The 19,905-nt window shown below is 38.4% G+C and overlaps 1 protein-coding gene across 2 annotated transcripts in view; it reads right to left on the reverse strand.

Annotated features, from left to right (window-relative positions):
* Positions 1–19,905, reverse strand: part of SLC2A9 (solute carrier family 2 member 9) — a gene marked incomplete at both ends in the record, with an annotated part of 99,492 nt that overhangs the window by 10,392 nt on the left and 69,195 nt on the right. For both annotated transcript variants that reach the window (XM_080639298.1, XM_080639297.1), the window contains one exon: positions 7,702–7,829. In XM_080639298.1, the coding sequence (XP_080495424.1) occupies positions 7,702–7,829 (128 nt within the window). The remainder of the gene's footprint in view (positions 1–7,701; positions 7,830–19,905) is intronic.

The raw sequence follows: 19,905 nt of genomic DNA on the forward strand, positions 1-19,905 counted from the left end.
AGGAACTTAAAATGGTCCAATTTTGAATTTGCTTTTCTTCTATACATCTAACTGTAAAATCTCCCTTTTCTCTCAAGATGATCAGCTCATAAACTCACCTGTCCCATAGACAGATGATTAATTTTCTAACTATAGTGTCACACAGGGGGAGTAGAACAGATGCACCTGTAAACATCCAGAAAGCATAAATTTATTAAGACAGAGTGAAACATTTATCGTGATTTACCCTGTAAAATACACTGATGAACAGCAGTAGGTCTCAATTTGCTTTCACTTCTTCACTTTTTAGTGAGTTTTATTCCAGCTCATGCTTGAGAGTGAATAATATTCAATTCTAAAACTAAGATTAAAACTATTCTCAGAAAACAGCCAAACTCTGGTCACATTTTAGCTACCATCAGTTTTGACTACTGAGTCCTCTGCATTTAAAAGCAAACTAACATAGACCTACCAAATCTTGGGGGCTTTTAGACCCAACTGGACGAGGTCCTAAGAAACTTGGTCTGATCTCACAGCTGCCCCTCTCTGAGAAAGAGGCTGTACCAGAGACCTTATGAAGTCCCTTTCAGCAGGAACAATTCCATAATTCAATCCACAATTGCCGAAAACTTTCACTCCAAAGGCTTTCTTGGTTTGTTATGTCTGCTCACTTGAGACATAAAATATTATCCCTATTCCCAAGGAGTGATATGAATAAATGATGGAATGATTTATTGTGGATGGTTATAGAAGCTCACTCTTAATATGCTTTCTGAACACAAGAGGATAAATATAAGTTGATTACTCACAGATTTGCACACTGAGCATAAACTCTTTTCAAGTATGAGCAAACACCTGGTGTTTTTTTTATGACACTCAGTTTACTTCAGATGTTACACCTAGCTTAGCATTTACTTAGAAGGCAACCACAAAATGAAGCTATCTTACAGTCCCAGAAGCTAAACCATTAGGAAACAGAAGTTACTCTAGGAACACATGAAGACAACTAATCCTCTGAGCTTGTCATGCCCCATTCATATGTTGTGATACTCTGTTGATATAAAGCAACCAGAAGCTATTTCCACCGGCGCCCACTATTTTAAAATGAGTATGTGAATTTTATCGGTAGGAACAACACCTAGCACTTTTTGTTAAGAAGACAGAAAACAAACTGTCTATGAGGGAGTCTCAAACCACGTTCATGCTCCCACTGCAAGCTCAACAATAACACAACTTGTGTCACACAAAGACTACGTGCTTGGTGATCTGTATGTATGCAAAATGTCCATGATGGAAATGCTTATTTTAGATCTCAAGAAACTGCATTGTTTAGAGGTCTCAGGAGAATTGCTAGCCTTTGGAAGGCTTGGTTTCATATGCTTTTCATTTTCTAAAATCCTTTCATATATTAAAGAGTCATATTTTCAAAGACTGATTTGTTATGAACACATCAAAAAGAACAGTTGTGCTTTTATATGCCTTCTGAGCAAGAAGGTGCTTTAAAACACTTTTCAGAGGATGTTAGTCACAAAAGGAATAGTGGATGATTTGTTACACTGTGCATCAAAACTGCAATACAGGGCTGAAGCAAGAACCAATATTATTTATCATGATTTTGAGACAAGCCCTGCTGCTGACTTGAATTATCTATAGCATCTGAATCATCACAAAGAGCAAACAAAGCAGAAAAATTTGGTGTTTTGAGGGAGTTCAGCTAAGTTGGGACTTCACCCAATCAACTATTAAATGCTTTCTTTGAGATCACAGTATCACAGTATCACAGTATGTTAGAGATTGGAAGGGACCTCAAAAGATCATCTAGTCCAATCCCCCTGCCAGAGCAGGAACACCTACATGAGGTTACACAGGAATGTGTCCAGGCGGGTTTTGAATGTCTCCAGAGAAGGAGACTCCACAACCTCCCTGGGCAGCCTGTTCCAGTGTTCTGTCACCCTCACTGAGAAGAAGTTTCTTCTCAAGTTTAAGTGGAACCTCTTGTGTTCCAGTTTGTACCCATTACCCCTTGTCCTATCATTGTTTGCCATTGAGAAGAGCCTGGCTCCATCCTCATGACACTCCCCCTTTATATATTTATATACACTAATAAGGTCCCCCCGCAGTCTCCTCTTCTCCAAACTATAGAAACCCAGCTCCCTCAGCCTTTCCTCATAAGGGAGATGCTCCACTCCTTTAATCATCTTTGTCGCCCTGCGCTGGACTCTCTCCAGCAGGTCCCTGTCCTTCTTGAACTGAGGGGCCCAGAACTGGACACAATATTCCAGATGCGGTCTCACCAGGGCAGAGTAGAGGGGAAGGAGGACTTCTCTCGACCTACTGACCACCCCCCTTCTAATACACCCCAGGATGCCATTGGCCTTCCTGGCCACAAGGGCACAGTGTTGGCTCATGGTCATCCTGCCATCCACTAGGACCCCCAGGTCCCTCTCCCCTTCACTGCTCTCTAACAGGTCGTTCCCCAACCTGTACTGGAACCTGGGGTTGTTCCTGCCCAGATGCAGGACTCTACACTTTCCCTTGTTATATTTCATCAAGTTTCTCCCTGCCCAACTCTCCAGCCTGTCCAGGTCACGCTGGATGGCAGCACAGCCTTCTGGCGTGTCAGCCACTCCTCCCAGCTTAGTGTCATCAGCAAACTTGCTGACAGTACACTCAATTCCCTCATCTAAATCATTGATGAATATATTAAATAATACTGGTCCCAGTACTGACCCTTGAGGCACTCCACTAGATACAGGCCTCCAACTAGACTCCGCCCCATAGACTACAACTCTCTGGCTTCTCTCCTTCAGCCAGTTCGCAGTTCATCTCACTACCCGATCATCCAGAACACACTTTTTCAGTTTAGCTGTGAGGATGCTGTGGGAGACTGTGTCAAAAGCTTTGCTGAAGTCAAGGTAGACCACATCCACCGCTCTGCCATCATCCATCCACAATGTTATTTCCTCATAAAAGGCTATGAGGTTGGTCAAGCATGACTTCCCCTTGGTAAAGCCATGTTGACTGCCCCTCATAACCCTCTTATCCTTGATATGCCTTTAGATGGCACCAAGGATAAGGTGTTCCATCACTTTCCCAGGGATGGAGGTGAGGCTGACCGGTCTATAGTTACCCGGGTCCTCCTTCTTGCCCTTTTTGAAGACTGGAGTGACATTTGCTTTCCTCCAGTCCTCAGGCACCTCTCATCTGTCTCATACTGGCACTTGAACATTTCTGCTGAAATTCCAGCAACACAGCTGAAAATCACATACATTTTGTGATTTGGATTAAGAATTGAAAGGAAACTATCTTTAAAAATTGTAGCCAGATAGTGTGACATCTATTATAACAATTTCATTTATGTGGAAGAACATACTGCAAAACTGCACATCTTTTTTAATTTTCTCTCCCTCCCTTGAGTAATTTAATGAACTTTTATTAAGTTTAATAAACAGTACGTATAAAAAAAAATATATATCTTAAACCTTTTAGGAAAGTGAAAAAATAGACATGCGTAAGGGGAAAATGCTATTATTTTCGACTCTACATATTGAAACAATTAAAAATGTGAAAAACAACAGAAAACAGACAGGAATTGAACAACCAGTACTGGATATTTTAGGTTCAGATCTTTCAAAGGCAGACAAATGCACTTTGATAGCTTTATGAATGCAAACAGCCTTTAAATCAACTGCCAGAATTAAATGTTTGCATAAGTCTTTCTAAGAACAAGGACACAACGTATCTATTTAGATATGATGATATTCAATCAGCTTTTCAACAGTTCACACAAATATTGAAGCTTTCTAAATGGCAAACTTATTTTGGTTAGCTCACAAAAATTTGCGATTCAAATCCAGTCACAGTGCATTAATAGTATGAAGTGTATAGAATAAAGTATAATATATAATGGAAAGTCAAAATGAAAAGCGATAAAGTTGTGATTATTTCAGATAAAGCATGTTAATTCCTTTGAGGTTACACAAGCATAATTTTAATTTCAGGCATTCTTTCCTAAAAGGGTAAATTATTCCTTTCCTATTACATGGTTGACTCAATGAATGTTGTCACGCCCTGTGGCTCCATTCTGATGAGAAGCTCCCCATGCCACTGCTCACAGGGAGTGAAGCAGAAGGTTGCTTAGAGATTGCTTTGATCTTCTGATACGCATGTGTCATGCAAAAACATGAGATATGCAAGTCAGAGGGGAGGGCAGAGGGCTGAAGTGTTTACTCAGTTACTCCAAATACTCAAGAATGGGCATTCTGCAGAAATGAAAATTTGGAGATTTGGCATCCAAATAACAGAGCATTATTACCCAGTTCTAACACCTGTAGGAGCACTGAAATGTTTTGAAAGGAGGGGTCGTCATGTCTTTATGAACTCTTTCATGCACCTCTGGTCTACTGGCTTATAAATTCTTGTCTTTTAACATCTCCTTGTTTAGAAAGGTCTCATAATTTCATCCTCTGATGATGACAATGGAAAAGAGATACTGCTTGGCATCACTCAAGGTGACACGTATGACATTCACAAGGTCAAGTTCTCTGTTAAACACAAGTCTGAAATGCCTTCAGACCTAAATCCAGATCTTTTATAATTTCTCTGTATGTTCCAAGATCACATGCAGTAATGCTATTTCAATTATTCTATTTTGCACTAAAAAAAGATTGTAAAAAATGTGCATTTTTTGACACCTACTATCAAACAACTCCTAGTAATCACACCATATCAAATGTACTTGTGGATTCAATATAGTATCAGTTGTCATTTTAACCTCAGTTCGGATCCTTTGCAAAAACAATTTTCTCAAATAAGAAGTGATGAGGGCTGGAACAGTAGCCACTTTTACATCAAAACCGGATTTGTATCCTAGCTTTACAATCTCATCAATACATTTTAATGTATGACTCAAGCCAGTGTTTTATTCTACTATATGTATCCACAGATGGTTGAGGGGAGAAAAATCTAGGCATTCAAACTAGTTAATTGGTGACATTTGAAGAACTAACTACATGTTGATTTTTTGAGTAACTCTAAAGCTAACGTGTTTGTTTTCCAAACGTTTTGGATAATTTTGTTGAAGCGCACCCCAGTGATCAAAAAAGTAGCTGCTCTTTCTCAAGCTATCAGGTTAGGATTTAAACACACAGAAAGGATTATGCATTCGTTCTGTGAAGGCATTTAGAGATTTTCTTCCTTTTTTAGATTAACAAAAATGAGCTAAGAAAAGGCTATTGCCTTTCTGTAAAGAAACAGGTGACTCACAACTGAATTTTGAGAATAAGGTTGACTGAAATAGGAAATAAGTGAAAGTTAGAGAAAGAGGAGATATTATAGTTTGATCTTGTGAAAAAGCTTTAAAACAAAAGTCTGAGTAACACTGCTTTCATCTTTAGGTGTAAACTGTAAGCTTTTTGTCTTTATTTCTTTTTGAAACAAAAACCCGAGAAGGTGGAATTAAAATTTATCTTTATTAAATCTAAACTGGTAATTTAATCATCACACAATGGGAATTTTTTTATGACAGAAGATGATAAAATCCCCAAGGATACAAGAAGCCTCATAAGGATGCACACTAAATCACTCAAAAAGCTTTAATATGCATATGAAAAGTTAGAGAACATAGTTTGCCTTTTTATTTGAATTTACTGAGGGCCTTTTAAGCAATTCCCACCACGTGATCTGTCAGGAAGGATTAGCAGGACAATTAGGAAGAAGCCTGAGTTGTATAAATTCAGATCTGACAGACAGCCAGAGCTCACGTGACTCCTCAGTTTTGTGCACTAAGCAGAAACTGCCATTTTGGAAAGACATGATTATTCCTGAAATGTGTCTGTCTGATGTAAAAACATAACATATCTAATATATACATATATGATTTGAGACCTTGTTCACTGTCACCTGCCCTGCTGCCCTGGAGGCAGGGAGTGGGGTGTTTAATGCCTGGCCAGCCAGGGTGGAAGATGGTGACTAACACTACTTAAACAGTCCCCACCTTCTTGGAGAGACAGCTATTAAACCACACAGAAGCATCCACTTGCTGGAGAAGCTTATGGCTGCCTCCTGGATCATACTGATGCTGATGACCCAGGTTAGGTTTTAGAAAACACAAGGGAATTTTCTAATTCCTTCTATCATTCAGTGGATGTTCTAACAACATCAGTGGAAGAAGAATTATGTCTCTACCTGCTTTAAAAAAGTTTCACCTTAAATGTCTAAGCTGGCAAATCCTTTACCATGAAACTGGTGAAAAACACTCACTGATTTCAGTAAGCACTAAAACAAGCTCTTAAGACTTATAGCTGAGCAGTCTAATTGAAGTTAATGTTAGAAGGACTGCAGAATTTGGAAGGATGGCGGCCTTTATACTCATGCTAACTTTTGAAGGTGATCCAAGTAATTAAAACTACTAAAGACGTTTTCCTTTTAGAACAAATTTTAAACTGTCAAATTTTAAATTAAGTGCCAAACTTAGATAAAGGGTCAGACTTTATAAAGCTTTCAAGTTCTCCCATAAACTCTCACACACAGATAATTTTAAACAGTGCTACTTACTAAAAGCAGTTCTACTTGTCAAATCAAAATGAATATATAAAGTCTTACAGTATGATATAATTTTACAGTATCTGCAAATACGGTTATGCATATGGTATTGCCGTAGCATATAACTTTCAGTTGTAAGAAGGCACAAACAGCAGTAACACCTCTTTGGCTGTTATTCAAGTCTCTTACTCGGCTATGATTTGAAGTGCAATCCAAAAATCTCTGTCATGGGTGTGAGGACCTGCAAGTAGACTGGAGGGCTTGCTCCCCTTTGTGCCCTTTCCCTGCCCCTAGTATTTTCCTCTGTGCATTAAGAAAAACCAACTAGGACTTCTTTATTTTGTCCTATAGTTGTGAGCTTCACTCTGAAAAATCAGTGGATCAGAAGGTCTCTTCAAAGAGTTTGGACATGGTCAGTCAGGTGACTGATCCGCTGTCCTTCAGCTCCTGATATAGAAAATTAGCTCCTGCGTGAGCTCCAGAGAGTGTGGACTGTTCTTGGGAGAGGTTCATGGTCAGGAAAAGGAGCTCAGTGTGGTTTTGAATGAGAAGCTGCTTGAAGCCTCTTTGCTATACAACACCACATCAATAGTGATGTTCTTAGGAATCAGAGAGGAAAAATACTGCTCTATGTTCAATTTTGAATTATATTTTTTTAAAACGTTTTTTGAATAAACTTATCTTGTTAAAATAAAAACACCGGTTGTCAGACAGCCCTTAATGAAACTGGCCTCTGTCCTCCATGTAACTAGTTTAGCCATGAAGCCAGGCTTAGACAGAGGGAGAAGCAGAAATCATCTATTTCCCAATGATACTAGTAAGGATTCCCAAAACACAGAAGATGGGTAGCTTAAAGACTGAAGAAAAAGGCAGTGACAATCACCATCAGTGACCATGAACTCTTGACACAGCCATCACACTGCATTGCTAAATCACTCCTGTGAAGGATTTGCCATACGGGAAGTACACAGTTGCAATAAGTTTTCTACAGGAGGACAATTTTCTCAGAGATGATTCAAACAAGGAGACACGTGAGTAGCACAACTGAGCTGTATCACAAGCATGGTGGGAATTTCATCCACTTCAATAAATACATTTATTCTGACTTGAAAATTTTATTAAAACATCATATGTCACACTCTACCAACTGTATCATAGTATATCAAGGATGGTGAGTACCTGAATGAAAGGGAAGAGCAGTCCGACTGCGAAGTTGGAGAGCCAGTTGACTGTGCCAGCTATCATGAATGCAGCCGGTCGCTGTGACTGCTGGAAAAACTCTCCAGTGAGAACAAATGGAATCCCACCTGAAAGGGGGTACAACAAGTCAGTGGTTTTAGTAAACTGCCTCTGCCAACAGCTGTTTCCCTTACAGGGTTGTGCTGCACATGCTGTATTGCACACCTCAGTGACCAGCAGTCACTGCTCTACGGCTCTCTGCTGAGGTGTACGCAGGGGCTTCTGAGCCAGGAAAATGATATTTGTCAAAATCATACTTTGAAGAATTGACACTTCTTTCTCTCACACCACTGCATCTCCCGTTTTACATCCTCTCACTGATAGCAAGCAGGTAACAGAGCAGTGAATCCACACAACAGCTTCCAGAGTACACTGTGATGAGCTGTTTATTAATAATGATTGTTTCTACTAAAATGTTTGAAATGCTGAATATTCTGAAATGCTCCGAAATACTTTGAGACCTTAACAGTTGGAAAGATGGCTCTAAAGAGATTAAACAGTTGTTTTTTTTTTTTTTATAATAATTATCTATCTTATTTCAACAATAAAAAAGGCAAAACATTTGCTTCTCTGTGAGCATACTTTTTATTGATGCTTATTTAATACATTCCCTTACTAGACTGCTGGCACTTCTGGCAAGGTCTGTTCCTCCCATCAGCCAAAGACTGATCTCTGTAATAACAAGCTCAGATGAATACCACATTTGTCACTCGTGTTTCCTTCCACTTAGGCAACGGACTTTTGTGCAGCACTGCCATATTGCTGGCCTGACAATAGCCGCTGGGGAATAGCTGTCTAGTAGTTGAAAGTCTGAATTTATGATCTTTGGCTTCCCTCATTACAGTAGTATATTTCAATAGAAATACTTCTGTTTTTATAGAATAAAGCATGGGTTGCATTTGCTGATTGGCTACATATTTCAATTAATATTATAGATTAGACATGCATCTACTTACAGGATTATTTCACCATCGTTTGAAGAACTGTAAAACCTAGTAATATCAGTCAGGTATTCAGTATTCTGGTGCTACCAATTTCTTCTCTAGTTCCTCACGTGTGTCAGTATTATCTACCTCACCACCTAGCTTTGTGGGTGACATCCATGTACATGTGTACTATGTAAGCCCTTTCTCTGTTTTAAGCATTTTAACAAGTTAGTGTGTACAACAAAAACATGTTCATAGACACACTTCCTTCCAAAACCTCTGTGATAATCCTGACTTCCAAAATATATATAAATTAAGATAAAAACACCACCAAACACTTATCCATCCACTGGGTCCTCTACTTGCATGTCTTTGCTTGATCTATGTGATTATCTTTTGCGCTACCTTTACCCTCGGACAGCCGTGAGTACATCTCTAAAGTGTTTTATAGCAATGTATTGTCATGTAGTCCCTTGCGCTCAACAGCACTACACTTAACATGCACCAGAAGCTGTCCTACAGGTAGTATGAGGTAGGATCTTGTAAACATATAATGGGATGTGCAGATGACACACTGCATCAGATATACCTCCATTCCAGATCTTTTAGATGCGGAGATCATGTGCATAAAAGAAAGCCAATGTGATGCAGCAAACAACCATATATGCTTGTAGGCATCACTCTCTATCATTAGCTAATGTGACTTTCTGTGAGAACATATATACAATGGCAGCAAAGGCTTCAAATGATATTTCTGTCCCACAAACTGACAGTTTAAATTACACCAAAAAAGTGCAGAGCCATCCAAACAGCAGCTTAGTGACTTTCTACAAGCAGTATCTGAATACAGTGACTAAAAAAGTGACCTCTCCCAATAGCACTTTGAACACGCAGAATAAGCAGCAAAACATGCAAAACTAAACAAAATTCAAGCAACCTGTAGTCTATCAATCCTTGATGGCTTCCAGTGCCTATTCTATCACATGCTTGGGATTTGGGTTTAAATTCTAAGGTATGGTAATCACATATGTTCTGTCAGCATCTGTTTTAGGTCTCAAATGCCACATGGGGCAGAGGTTTGTCAGGGGACTTGCCCCTTGGAGAGAGGAACTGAAGAACTGGAAACACAGAACTCACGTAAGATGACTTATTTATGATCATTTATTCTGTCATGCCTTTGCTGTAGGACAATCTACAGAGGTGTTGCTATTCTTGTCAGCATAATAAAAAATGATGTTCGAGATCTATTTGGGAAAACACACATTGTACAAGAGAGGAAAAAAGCCAGCGGCAAAAAAACCCAGCAACAACAAAAAAGATACAAAAGGCCATAAATAGATCAGAAAGCACAAATGTTACAGAAATAAAAATGCATGGGCACTATCTTGGAAAAAGGTTCCTTGGAATTCAAATTAATTTCTAGATACAAATTAATCATCACTAAAATTTATTATTAGTCACACTTGCCACAAAAGCTTTTCCATCTAATTTGAAAAAATAGTGATGATAAAAATAATAGTTTGCAAAGTTTAAAAAACAAACAAACAAACAAACAAACAAAAAAACCAAGAAAGAAAGAAATTAGCAGCTCCTCTGGGCTCTTTTAAATGATCCGTAGAGGAATTGGAAAGGTATCGCAGACAGCCCTCCAAACTTTCCTGTGACATAGATAACCATATCCATAACATCACAAACCAGAGGAAGTAATTTTCTGTAGGAGGGTGACTTAGAAGGAGTTATATGGAGGAACCAAAGAGCCTGAAAAGCAATAGGTGTGTTAGAAACTGAATGAAGCCAGGTCATTGCTCTATATTATATGCCTGGAGGAGCAGAGACTTGATCTTACTAGGACGCAGAGCAAAGGGTGCAAACACCTGCCAAGAGCCATACCACTGGGAAGAACACACTCCACAACTGAGTGAAGTGAACAAGAAATTTGGGCAAACTGAAGGAAAAAAGTAAAGCCTTAGACACAAACAAAGAAGGCACCTGAGATCAGCTGAACCTGTAGCCCCAGGTGTCCGTACCCATACAGCTCAGAGTGCCAGAGGTATGCTCAAGGACCCCTTTTCTCCTGGAACCTGGCTTATGTTGAAAGAAGCTGTAGTATGCCTTCACTATGTCAATTGGGTGTGGGCTGCAGAGATCACAATATTATGGTGTCTCATCAACTACTTCTTAGAGAGTCAGACTCCTTGCAAGGTCCCCTATATAATCACTACTCTAGATGGGTCCATACTGGCCTGTGTTCAAACCTGGATGGTTGGAAACCACAGTCAAAAGCAATCTAACCAAACCACTGTATTTTTTGAAACAGTCTTTAAACATTTTGTCATGGGTTTTGCAACTTTAATATGCTTTTGAACGTGGGTGAAATAATTTCACCAAAAAGCTAGCTGATGTTCTTTCTTATGGGAGATGAACCTGGCATTAGCATTTCACTGGGAGGCTTTCCATGCAATTTTCAGTGAAACAGTCTTATCTTAGCTCTGATCATAAGCTCAAAAATGTGTATTAGCATTTCCTGTAGGAGTTTTCAGCAAGGTAGCTTCTGAACACGAATCTAAAGAGGTAATGCATTGACCACAATAATTACAGTGATTCATTTCGAGTACTTTGTTCTTTTCAGCATTGCAGTGAACACAATGGGAGAAGCTCTGAAATTACTGGAGTGCCATTGAAAAAAGATTGTTATACCTGTTAGCATGCTACATCTATTGGAAACTACAAATCTCTTATTGCGGGACCTGTGTATCAATGGGCTTTTTAATGAAACTAGATTAAACCCACACGATACAATTAGTCATGCAACAATACTTCTGTATCTGTGTATTTTATTCATTTCCCTCCACAATTAGTCCAGTTACATTTAGAAACAATGTCATGTGCTGGTAAATGTCCAGAATCTCCATGCAATTTCTTTCATACATGAAATTGGAATGCGAGAACAGAATTAATATTCTTAGAACATGTGTTGCAGATTTTCAAATACATATTTAAATTTGCAGAGCTGTCAACATGTTTTCTTATGAAAAATTAAGTAAACATACTTACTGTTTTGTTCAGTGAGCCTTTACAAACATTGCTTAGCAGAAGTTACTTGATTCAGTGCAAAAATGTGAATACAGAGGACAAGGAAGTGGAAGAAAAATATTCAGGTCCTCATTCTTTTTGTATCCAGTACCTAACTGGGAGTTGAAGTCATGGCTATATATATGATTTACGAAAGGAGACTGCTAAAAGAATATATGCCTAATACAAATCAGAGAGATTTAGTACATTGCTAAATCACCTCTAGAGGTGATGAGAACTTTGCGCCCTCAGAACCAGTAAAAAGAAAGGAATTCTCCTTGAGCCTTTTCAGCATACACTCAGGACAAAACTCTGTGTTCAGGCAGTGGCTCCACAGCCAGCCATAGGGCTCCCAGCCCCACCAGGAGGACTACCCATGGCCACAAAGCCTCATGGCCTCCTGTGTGATGCAGCACTCCAAATACTACCTATGCAGGAGGGACTCTAGAAATCCTGAAAGCCCTGCTTAGGGCAAGAACTCCTAGACTTCCCAACTCCATGACTGGAGAGAAGGAATCTTTCAAGTGTGATGGTTTGGTAAAACAGACAAGTACTTTGGAACAATGCTCCATTTTGGGAAAAAAAAATAAAAATGAAAATAAATCTGTGTATCTCTAAACAAAATCAAGCAAAACAGCTTTCGACTGCAAGGCAAGGCATGCAGAGAAGACTGATATATCCTACTAGGGTTGAGAGATACAGTACTGTCCCAGTGAAAGGCTTCAGTATTTGCAATTCAAGGGGCAAAAGACAACTCTAGAGAGTAGCTGTGGGAAAGGAACAATGGAAATGAAACAAAGTTCCTGGAAGAAAACTGTTGGAAAAACAACTTAATGTTCTTTGGTGAAAGAGCAAAAGGCTGTTAGTTTCTACCCAGACTTTAGCTGTAACATCCCTCTCCACCCCCCTGAAACAACAAAACAACAAACAAAATCCCCAACCAACCAAATACCCCCAAAATCACCATTAAGCCAATGGGAAAACAGAATGCAGGAGTACTGCCAGTGGGGGACGCAATGCAACCGCTGAGTTTCTTCCATCTCTATGGGTCAGTGGATAGAGTCAGAATTTTGCAAAATACATCTTTCAATCTTTAAAGAGGTGCTCTATAACCTTTTAAATACAACTGCTTCCTGGAAGCCTGGGTGATATCTTCAATTTTTAATGACTTTTCCTTACTTGCTTTTTTAATTGTAATAGAAACCAGTAGTCCAGACAGGCCATTCTGCCAACTGCGGTACAAATCCAATGCATCTTTTTTTGGTGTTTTGGTAACATTTTCAGTCTGGTGGGATATTCTGTAATTATTTTTTATCATTATTATTATTGTTGTTTGACTTTCTTTTTTGTGTTGGCTGTATTCGGGGGTTTTTTTATACAAATGCTGAACATCAACATTAAATTTCTACTCTGGGGCTTAGCAATATTTCCTTTTGCTTCACCATTATAATTCTGCATAACTACTGAAGAACAAAATGCACTTAAGAAATGCACTCTACTTTTAACTACATGTAAATAGTCTTTTAAACATTTCTGCTATATTTTCAGACTCACTTTATCATATCAGAATCCTAATTATAGCTTGGCTTTCTGTTCTTCTATTTGAATGTGAAGGAAAAAATTTCTTTACTGAGCTATGACTAAGAGTCTTTATGATATAATTCATTTTATAAGTATTCTCAGTAACAATGATGATCAGACACTGATTAACATCACTTCTGTTAATATTACATTATTAAAAACAATGATGAGAGAGTTTTTTCTTTCATAAAAGCACAGAAGTGTCTCTTACATTTTCATCCCCTGTAAAAATGGCAGTATTATGGAAATATCTGAATTAAAGACTTACAAACGTGTTCAGTCTTGGGTAAGTGAAATATTCATACAGTCACATCACTATGGCAGGACTGAAAACTGGTAAAAACACAGTCGCTATCTAGTCTAGGCTTATTACTTCTACAATAATCTACTGAAAGAATTACTAAGTCATCAGACATGATTTCCCTGTCAGGAATTCAGGTTGACAGCCCTTTAGCACAAAATGCTGCTGGTTGTGAACTTATGCACGCTAAAGCAGTCTTGAAAACTCAGTGTGGCACGTCAGGCTTTCCTCATGAAATACTTTAAAACAAACAAATTAACCATAGTGGCCGTGCACAATTACATCATTGTACAGCTGCATTCATCCTGAAAGACCCTGAGGGTAAAAATAGTGGACCAAATTTTCAGAGAAGTTGGGACAGAAGAGTCTCTCCCTTTTCTTCTCCTGTTTCAGACGGACAACAGACCACATTTTCACTTTTATGATTTCTGGAAACTGTTGAAGTCTCTAGGACATGGGGCCTCAAATGCCAGTAATTTAAGAATCTGGCTGTTGCTCTAGGATGGTAGACAAGGTAGAGAGAGCAGTAAATGTTTCTTACTGTGGCTGATAACTGAAATGCGTATAGCAATTAGTAGTATCTGCTAGCAAACAGGAAAGAAAATTAAAGAGCCAGAAGGTGCCCTTTGGCTAGAAGTACCAGCTTGAAGAAAGACAGTAACAGTCTTGCTGCGATGAAAGATATAAACCTTTTTTCCGACAAAATTCAGAAAGAAGTCGCCAAAGCCATAACTGAGTGTCCCCAGAAAAGTGAAGTTTCTGGAGCAGGACAAATAACATCTGGAGATTCAAAGGACATAACTGCTTACTTGGTCAAACTGACACCATCAAACGACCCCTGTGGTTGTCCTTCTGGCCCATTTTTTCCCCTGAAAGTGCCTTACTGCTGTTTATTTAGCTCTCTACACGGTAGCCTGGCTACCAAGAAACACTATCTAGACCCTAGAGCAACTTTCATTGCAATGTAAAATTATTAATATTTGCATTTAAATGCTAGCCATGGAGCTTAGCCAAAAATAGATGAAGTGGACTTCCAGCTTTTCTTTGCTCTGCACTGTGCCTGGTCTCAAGGAAAATAAATATTTTCATTGCCTTATATTAGTTCTGCACATTCTGTTCTATATATTTATTAGTTTGCATTTTTGTAAATATAAATCTTTTATACTAATTCACAGAAGAAACAGTATATTTTGTACCGGGCTTTCTCTATCCAGTCCCCATTAATCTGAATAATGTACTTAAGTCACTTTTGCAGCTTTTGAATAAATCAATTTTTCATGGTTACATGAAGCTGTAAAACACATGGGTGTGTTTTTCCAGCAGTAAATTTCTTAAGTGTGAGAGTTGTGAGCCATCACTAAGTAATTAATGATCATTCAGGAAAACATGCTAGTGCAAGTAAGAGGAGTACTCCCAAGTGTCAAAGCATTCACATTTTGAAAGCTTCAATTAAGATAATTTGTAAAATCTATTGTTAAAGACATAAAGTTCATAAATTTTCCTGCTGTTAAGATCTCCATGTGTTATCTCTAGCAATTCCTTTACACAACAGGTCTGGTTACCTTTCAAATACCAGGCATTCATTTTTCTTTAGAACTTCCACTAATTATAAAGAATTGAAATCACTTCTGCAACCGAACTGTTAAAAGCTGCACGTTTACTCTATGCTGCTCTTTAAAGAGAGAAGTATTCAAACAAAACATAAACCAGGTATTAATCCCAACATATATGTTGAATTACACTGTATTTAATATATTCAAGGGGCATGTTGTCTTCCTTCTCTCAAAAATCAATGAAGATGCAACCAGATTTAAAACAATTCTAGTTTTATTTAACAACCCCAAACTTCAGTTTATTCACTGAAAGGAAATTAAAGGAGAAGTTCTCATGTGAAGCCCTTAAACTTCCCATCCTTTCATCTCCTTGACTTAGCAGTAGTTGAAAATACTCCTGCCCTCAATGTAGGCAGAAGCTTTTTTCATTGTTAGAGAAAACCAGAAAAAGAAAGGTAGATCCATTCTACTGCTGCTGCGCTTCACAGCACAGGAAACTAAAGCAATGGCATTAAGATGTCAGGCTGTGATGGCCATGCTGGAGGCTAAAATGCCAACCCTAAGGCTGGATGACGGTCTGCAGAAATGGCACAACAGTCAGCGGATGGGGCCAGAGGTCCCCCAGAAAATCCTCAACTGAGACTGGTATATCTATTGCATGATAATTATGTATCTTGAGATTATTATGCGTTCCTGACCTGAATTGTAACTCTCTTTGGAATATTTAATTGCTTTTAGTGTAGCAAGTTTTAAATCTACTGTTGTGCCCACAAAAGCCTTAGAACTATCAACAGACCAAACTTTCTTAGATACCTGGGGAAACTAAAGGTTATTTCTGCACAAATACCCTACATAACTAATGCAGGAACTACCTGTTGTTTGGCAAACAATGATAGGACAAGGGGTAATGGGTATAAACTGGAACACAAGAGGTTCCACTTAAACTTGAGAAGAAACTTCTTCTCAGTGAGGGTGACAGAACACTGGAACAGGCTGCCCAGGGGGGTTGTGGAGTCTCCTTCTCTGGAGACATTCAAAACCCGCCTGGACACATTCCTGTGTAACCTTATCTAGGTGTTCCTGCTCCAGCAGGGGGATTGGACTAGATGATCTTTCGAGGTCCCTTCCAATCTCTAACATACTGTGATACTGTGATACCTGACATTATCAAAGGATACCTATCTGCTGGAAAGACTCTAAATGCTTCTAGTCTACAGAATAAAAGAAATATTGAATATTAACCTCAACTTTCAAATCTACCACTTTTTAATTAAGAACACAGTAACACAGGTTTATTTGTTTCTTTTTAACATCATACATACACTTTTCTAATACAAAGAGGCTTTTTCTACTCAAGCAAGCTCCAAACTCTTCCTCAAAATGGACTAGAAGAGCGCCTCTGTGGGAGGCCATGAGCATTAGAAATTCTTACATCCCACTGAAGAGAGAAGCTAAAACATCACAACAGCTTCTGTAAATGCCTATGTCAAGCAATAACAGTGATGCTGCCTTTCAATTCAGTACTTTAACATCAACGTGTGCTATCACACCTTTGTTTGTGTTTCACATCCAAGAGAAGTTTTTTTCTTCCCTGATGGCATTTCAGATTGAACAAACCTCATGCCTTTCAAAGTGGCCCTTTCATCACAACTGCTCTGCTGTCAATGTAGCTGCACATTGGCATTCAGAGTAAGAACACAGGCTGATTTAAACTTTAAATACCAAAATATCTTTGATATATCTTGGGGCACTGCAATGATTTCCTCCGAGTTTTCTTTTGTTTACTTCATAATGTCTGTTTAACACATACTGAGTATACCATTATCATGTTTCTATTGTATCTGTGTTGAGCTGTGCTAGGAAAGATTTCACCCACATTCCATAAATCCCCATAATATCAGTTTAACACATATGCCATTATCATGTTTCTATTGTCTCTGTGTTCAGCTGCACTAGGAAAGATTTCACTCATATTCTGTAAGCCATGACAAGTATTATAAAACTCACAAAACTTTCAAAAAAGAGACCAAAAATAAGGGAAAAAGTTTTCTGAAATCATCTGGTTTGTTAATGTTTCTTAGCTGTGTCTGAAAATGCAACTGCTAAAAAACGTTACTGCTGAAAAATGAAGCTCTCACTACCATAAAATTACTATTTTTTCAAATTCCATCAGAGTGTGAATTTTATTTCTTTCCCTTTTCTGCAATAAGAATGTGATTGGAAACATACCACTGGTCGGATTTTATCGTCCTTATACATTCTGAATAGGAACTTCTTATAAAGGTAAGAATTGAACCAAAATCACACAGGTCCATGTTTGATCCCATTCACACTAAATTCAGCCTTACGCAAACTCCACTGAAGTTGGCAGGACTTCTGAAGGAAAGTGCTACTCATCCACTGAAATACCTACAGGATTTAGGACCAGAATAACTACTAAGCTATTACACAGCATAAGATGGTAAAGTCAGACTCCCTGAAGCCACTGTGTAAGGGTTAACCAGAGACTCCTGCTTTCTTTTCACTGTGGTGACAGTGATTTAAAAGTAGCAGTTATTGATGTAAACTAAGTTAGGGGCTGCATGCTGTTATGTAATAACCCGCTAGAATAACCCACTGAGAACATACTCATCTTCGCAGACACATGGGCTTTTGACAAACTGAAATTAAGAAAGGATTTGTACAGAAGATCAAGCCATTAGAGATGAAGGGAAAACACAGGCCTTAAAGGAACTCAGGATCAGACAGAATCACCTGGTTCAAATCCAATTCTCGGCTGGTTTAGGAAGTATTTAATTTATAAAACTCATTAGTTTAGTTTCTCTGTTTCCTTTTTCCATTGAGAAGCTGATATAGAACTCAACTCCTCCAGTTGCTAGAAGCTTTCTTCCAATTTCTGTTCTAAATTTATTGACGGCTAGCTACTACTGAAGTTTGGGTCTTTGTTGTTATTTTCTGCAGCTGCAGCATTTGCCTTCAGCTTATTCTCCCTCTCAGTGTTATTTTCCATTTTGCCTATGTATTTAGCAATAGAAATCATATTCTCAGTCCTTGTCAGACACTATAAAGTTATTCTGTGTCTTTTCACATAAAAATCTATTTTCTTCACCCTCACAGTAGTCCTTCTTTGCAGCCTTCCTGTGCTAACTGCTGCATGAGCAGTTTTGTGCTCCAACATTCAGTTCTAAGTCATCATCTCAAAAATGATGACATGACACATAACAACACAATAAGCATTTTTGACATTGCAATACAGACAGACATTGCATGACAATATGATGCATTAGGTCTCTAAGAAAATATATAAAAGAATGTGCATATATAGTGTTAATATAAAACAATCTTTCAAATGACATAAAATATAAACTGCTTGATATGTGAAACTTACAGCTTGACATGTGATATGGGTATCATTCTTATATTTACCCATAGCTAACTGGCATTTTCAGGCATCCCTAAATCCTCACCTTGTTCCTGAGTTTCTAAGACTCTTTTTGTCTCCAACTGCATGTAATTATACACTTCCTACTATTTGAAGTGGCTAAAACATGAAAGATGAATTGAGATTTCAATGAAATCACTAATCTCAAACTTGAAGTGCCACCAAATTAACACAAATTTCCAGCACAAAGATAGCTTGAGTTATCAGAATCAGGCAGTGGATATAAAAGCAACTCCTCGGATTTTGGGGAATTTCACTGGTGTTACTGCTTGCTGTAATAAAACCTGATTAATTATTTACCTTCTAGAAGACTCCAAACTCCTGGGGAATGTTCAGTGGAAGAAGGAACATTACCGCACGCCTGTGTGATATGTATGCCTGTGTGGTTTGTATGCCTGTGCATACTTGTGGCCGACCTCCCTCCCAGCTACAGTGGTTGAAACAAAGGCAACACACTTTTGCTACACAAACATCTTTTACAGATGTTATTGCAACAATAGGGTCTTGGGTTATTTCTGTTTATTTCCAAAGGTAAAATAAGTCCAGTGCTTCAGTTTACTGTGTTTCTAGAGCCACCAAATTTGCAAAGATTTGATTTGAAAGAGACAATACTGTTTCAATTTCTAGAAGAAGATGAAAAAGGAAGGATTACTTCAAAGCCAGGTATATTATTAAAACAGTCCACTTCCTCCCACCCTTTCATTTAGTTTAGACAGGCGTCATACCTAATGTCCCTCACCATGGTTTCCTTTCCCTTCTTGGCAGCACTGCCTTCTCTCTTTATCAAAACTTAATATAAAGGCGTTACATTTAAATGGAATATTCTTCTAAGGAGCAAATATCAATAAATCTGTTCATACAAAGATAATGTATGGAAATGCTTTATGTCAAGTTTCCAAAGTTCTCAAGGCCTGACTGTATTTTCATCAAGCTTATTTCCATTGGGAAAGTTATCTGGAAGTCCATGCAACACTGTTGTAATCCCTAACTAAATCAGTTACTGTTTTGTTTCCATCATCTGATTGAATCTCTTGACACATGGCAGAAGAGCCATTCTCTGGCTCATAGACTGAACATTTCTTTGTTTAATACAAATTGGAAAAGCATCAAAAACAAAGACTGCAAGCTCCTCACCCCAAAATACTTGACAGTCTCCCTGGCAAGTGGGGTCACATCCCTTCAGGCAAATAAGGAAACTGGATTGCACACATTGAGCAGTTGGGTTTGTTTTGTTAGTTTTTAAACTGTCTGGCTGGTAGATCGAAGAGG

The sequence above is a fragment of the Psittacula echo genome (assembly GCF_963264785.1).
Source record: "Psittacula echo genome assembly, chromosome: 1".
Lineage (NCBI taxonomy): Eukaryota > Metazoa > Chordata > Aves > Psittaciformes > Psittacidae > Psittacula > Psittacula echo.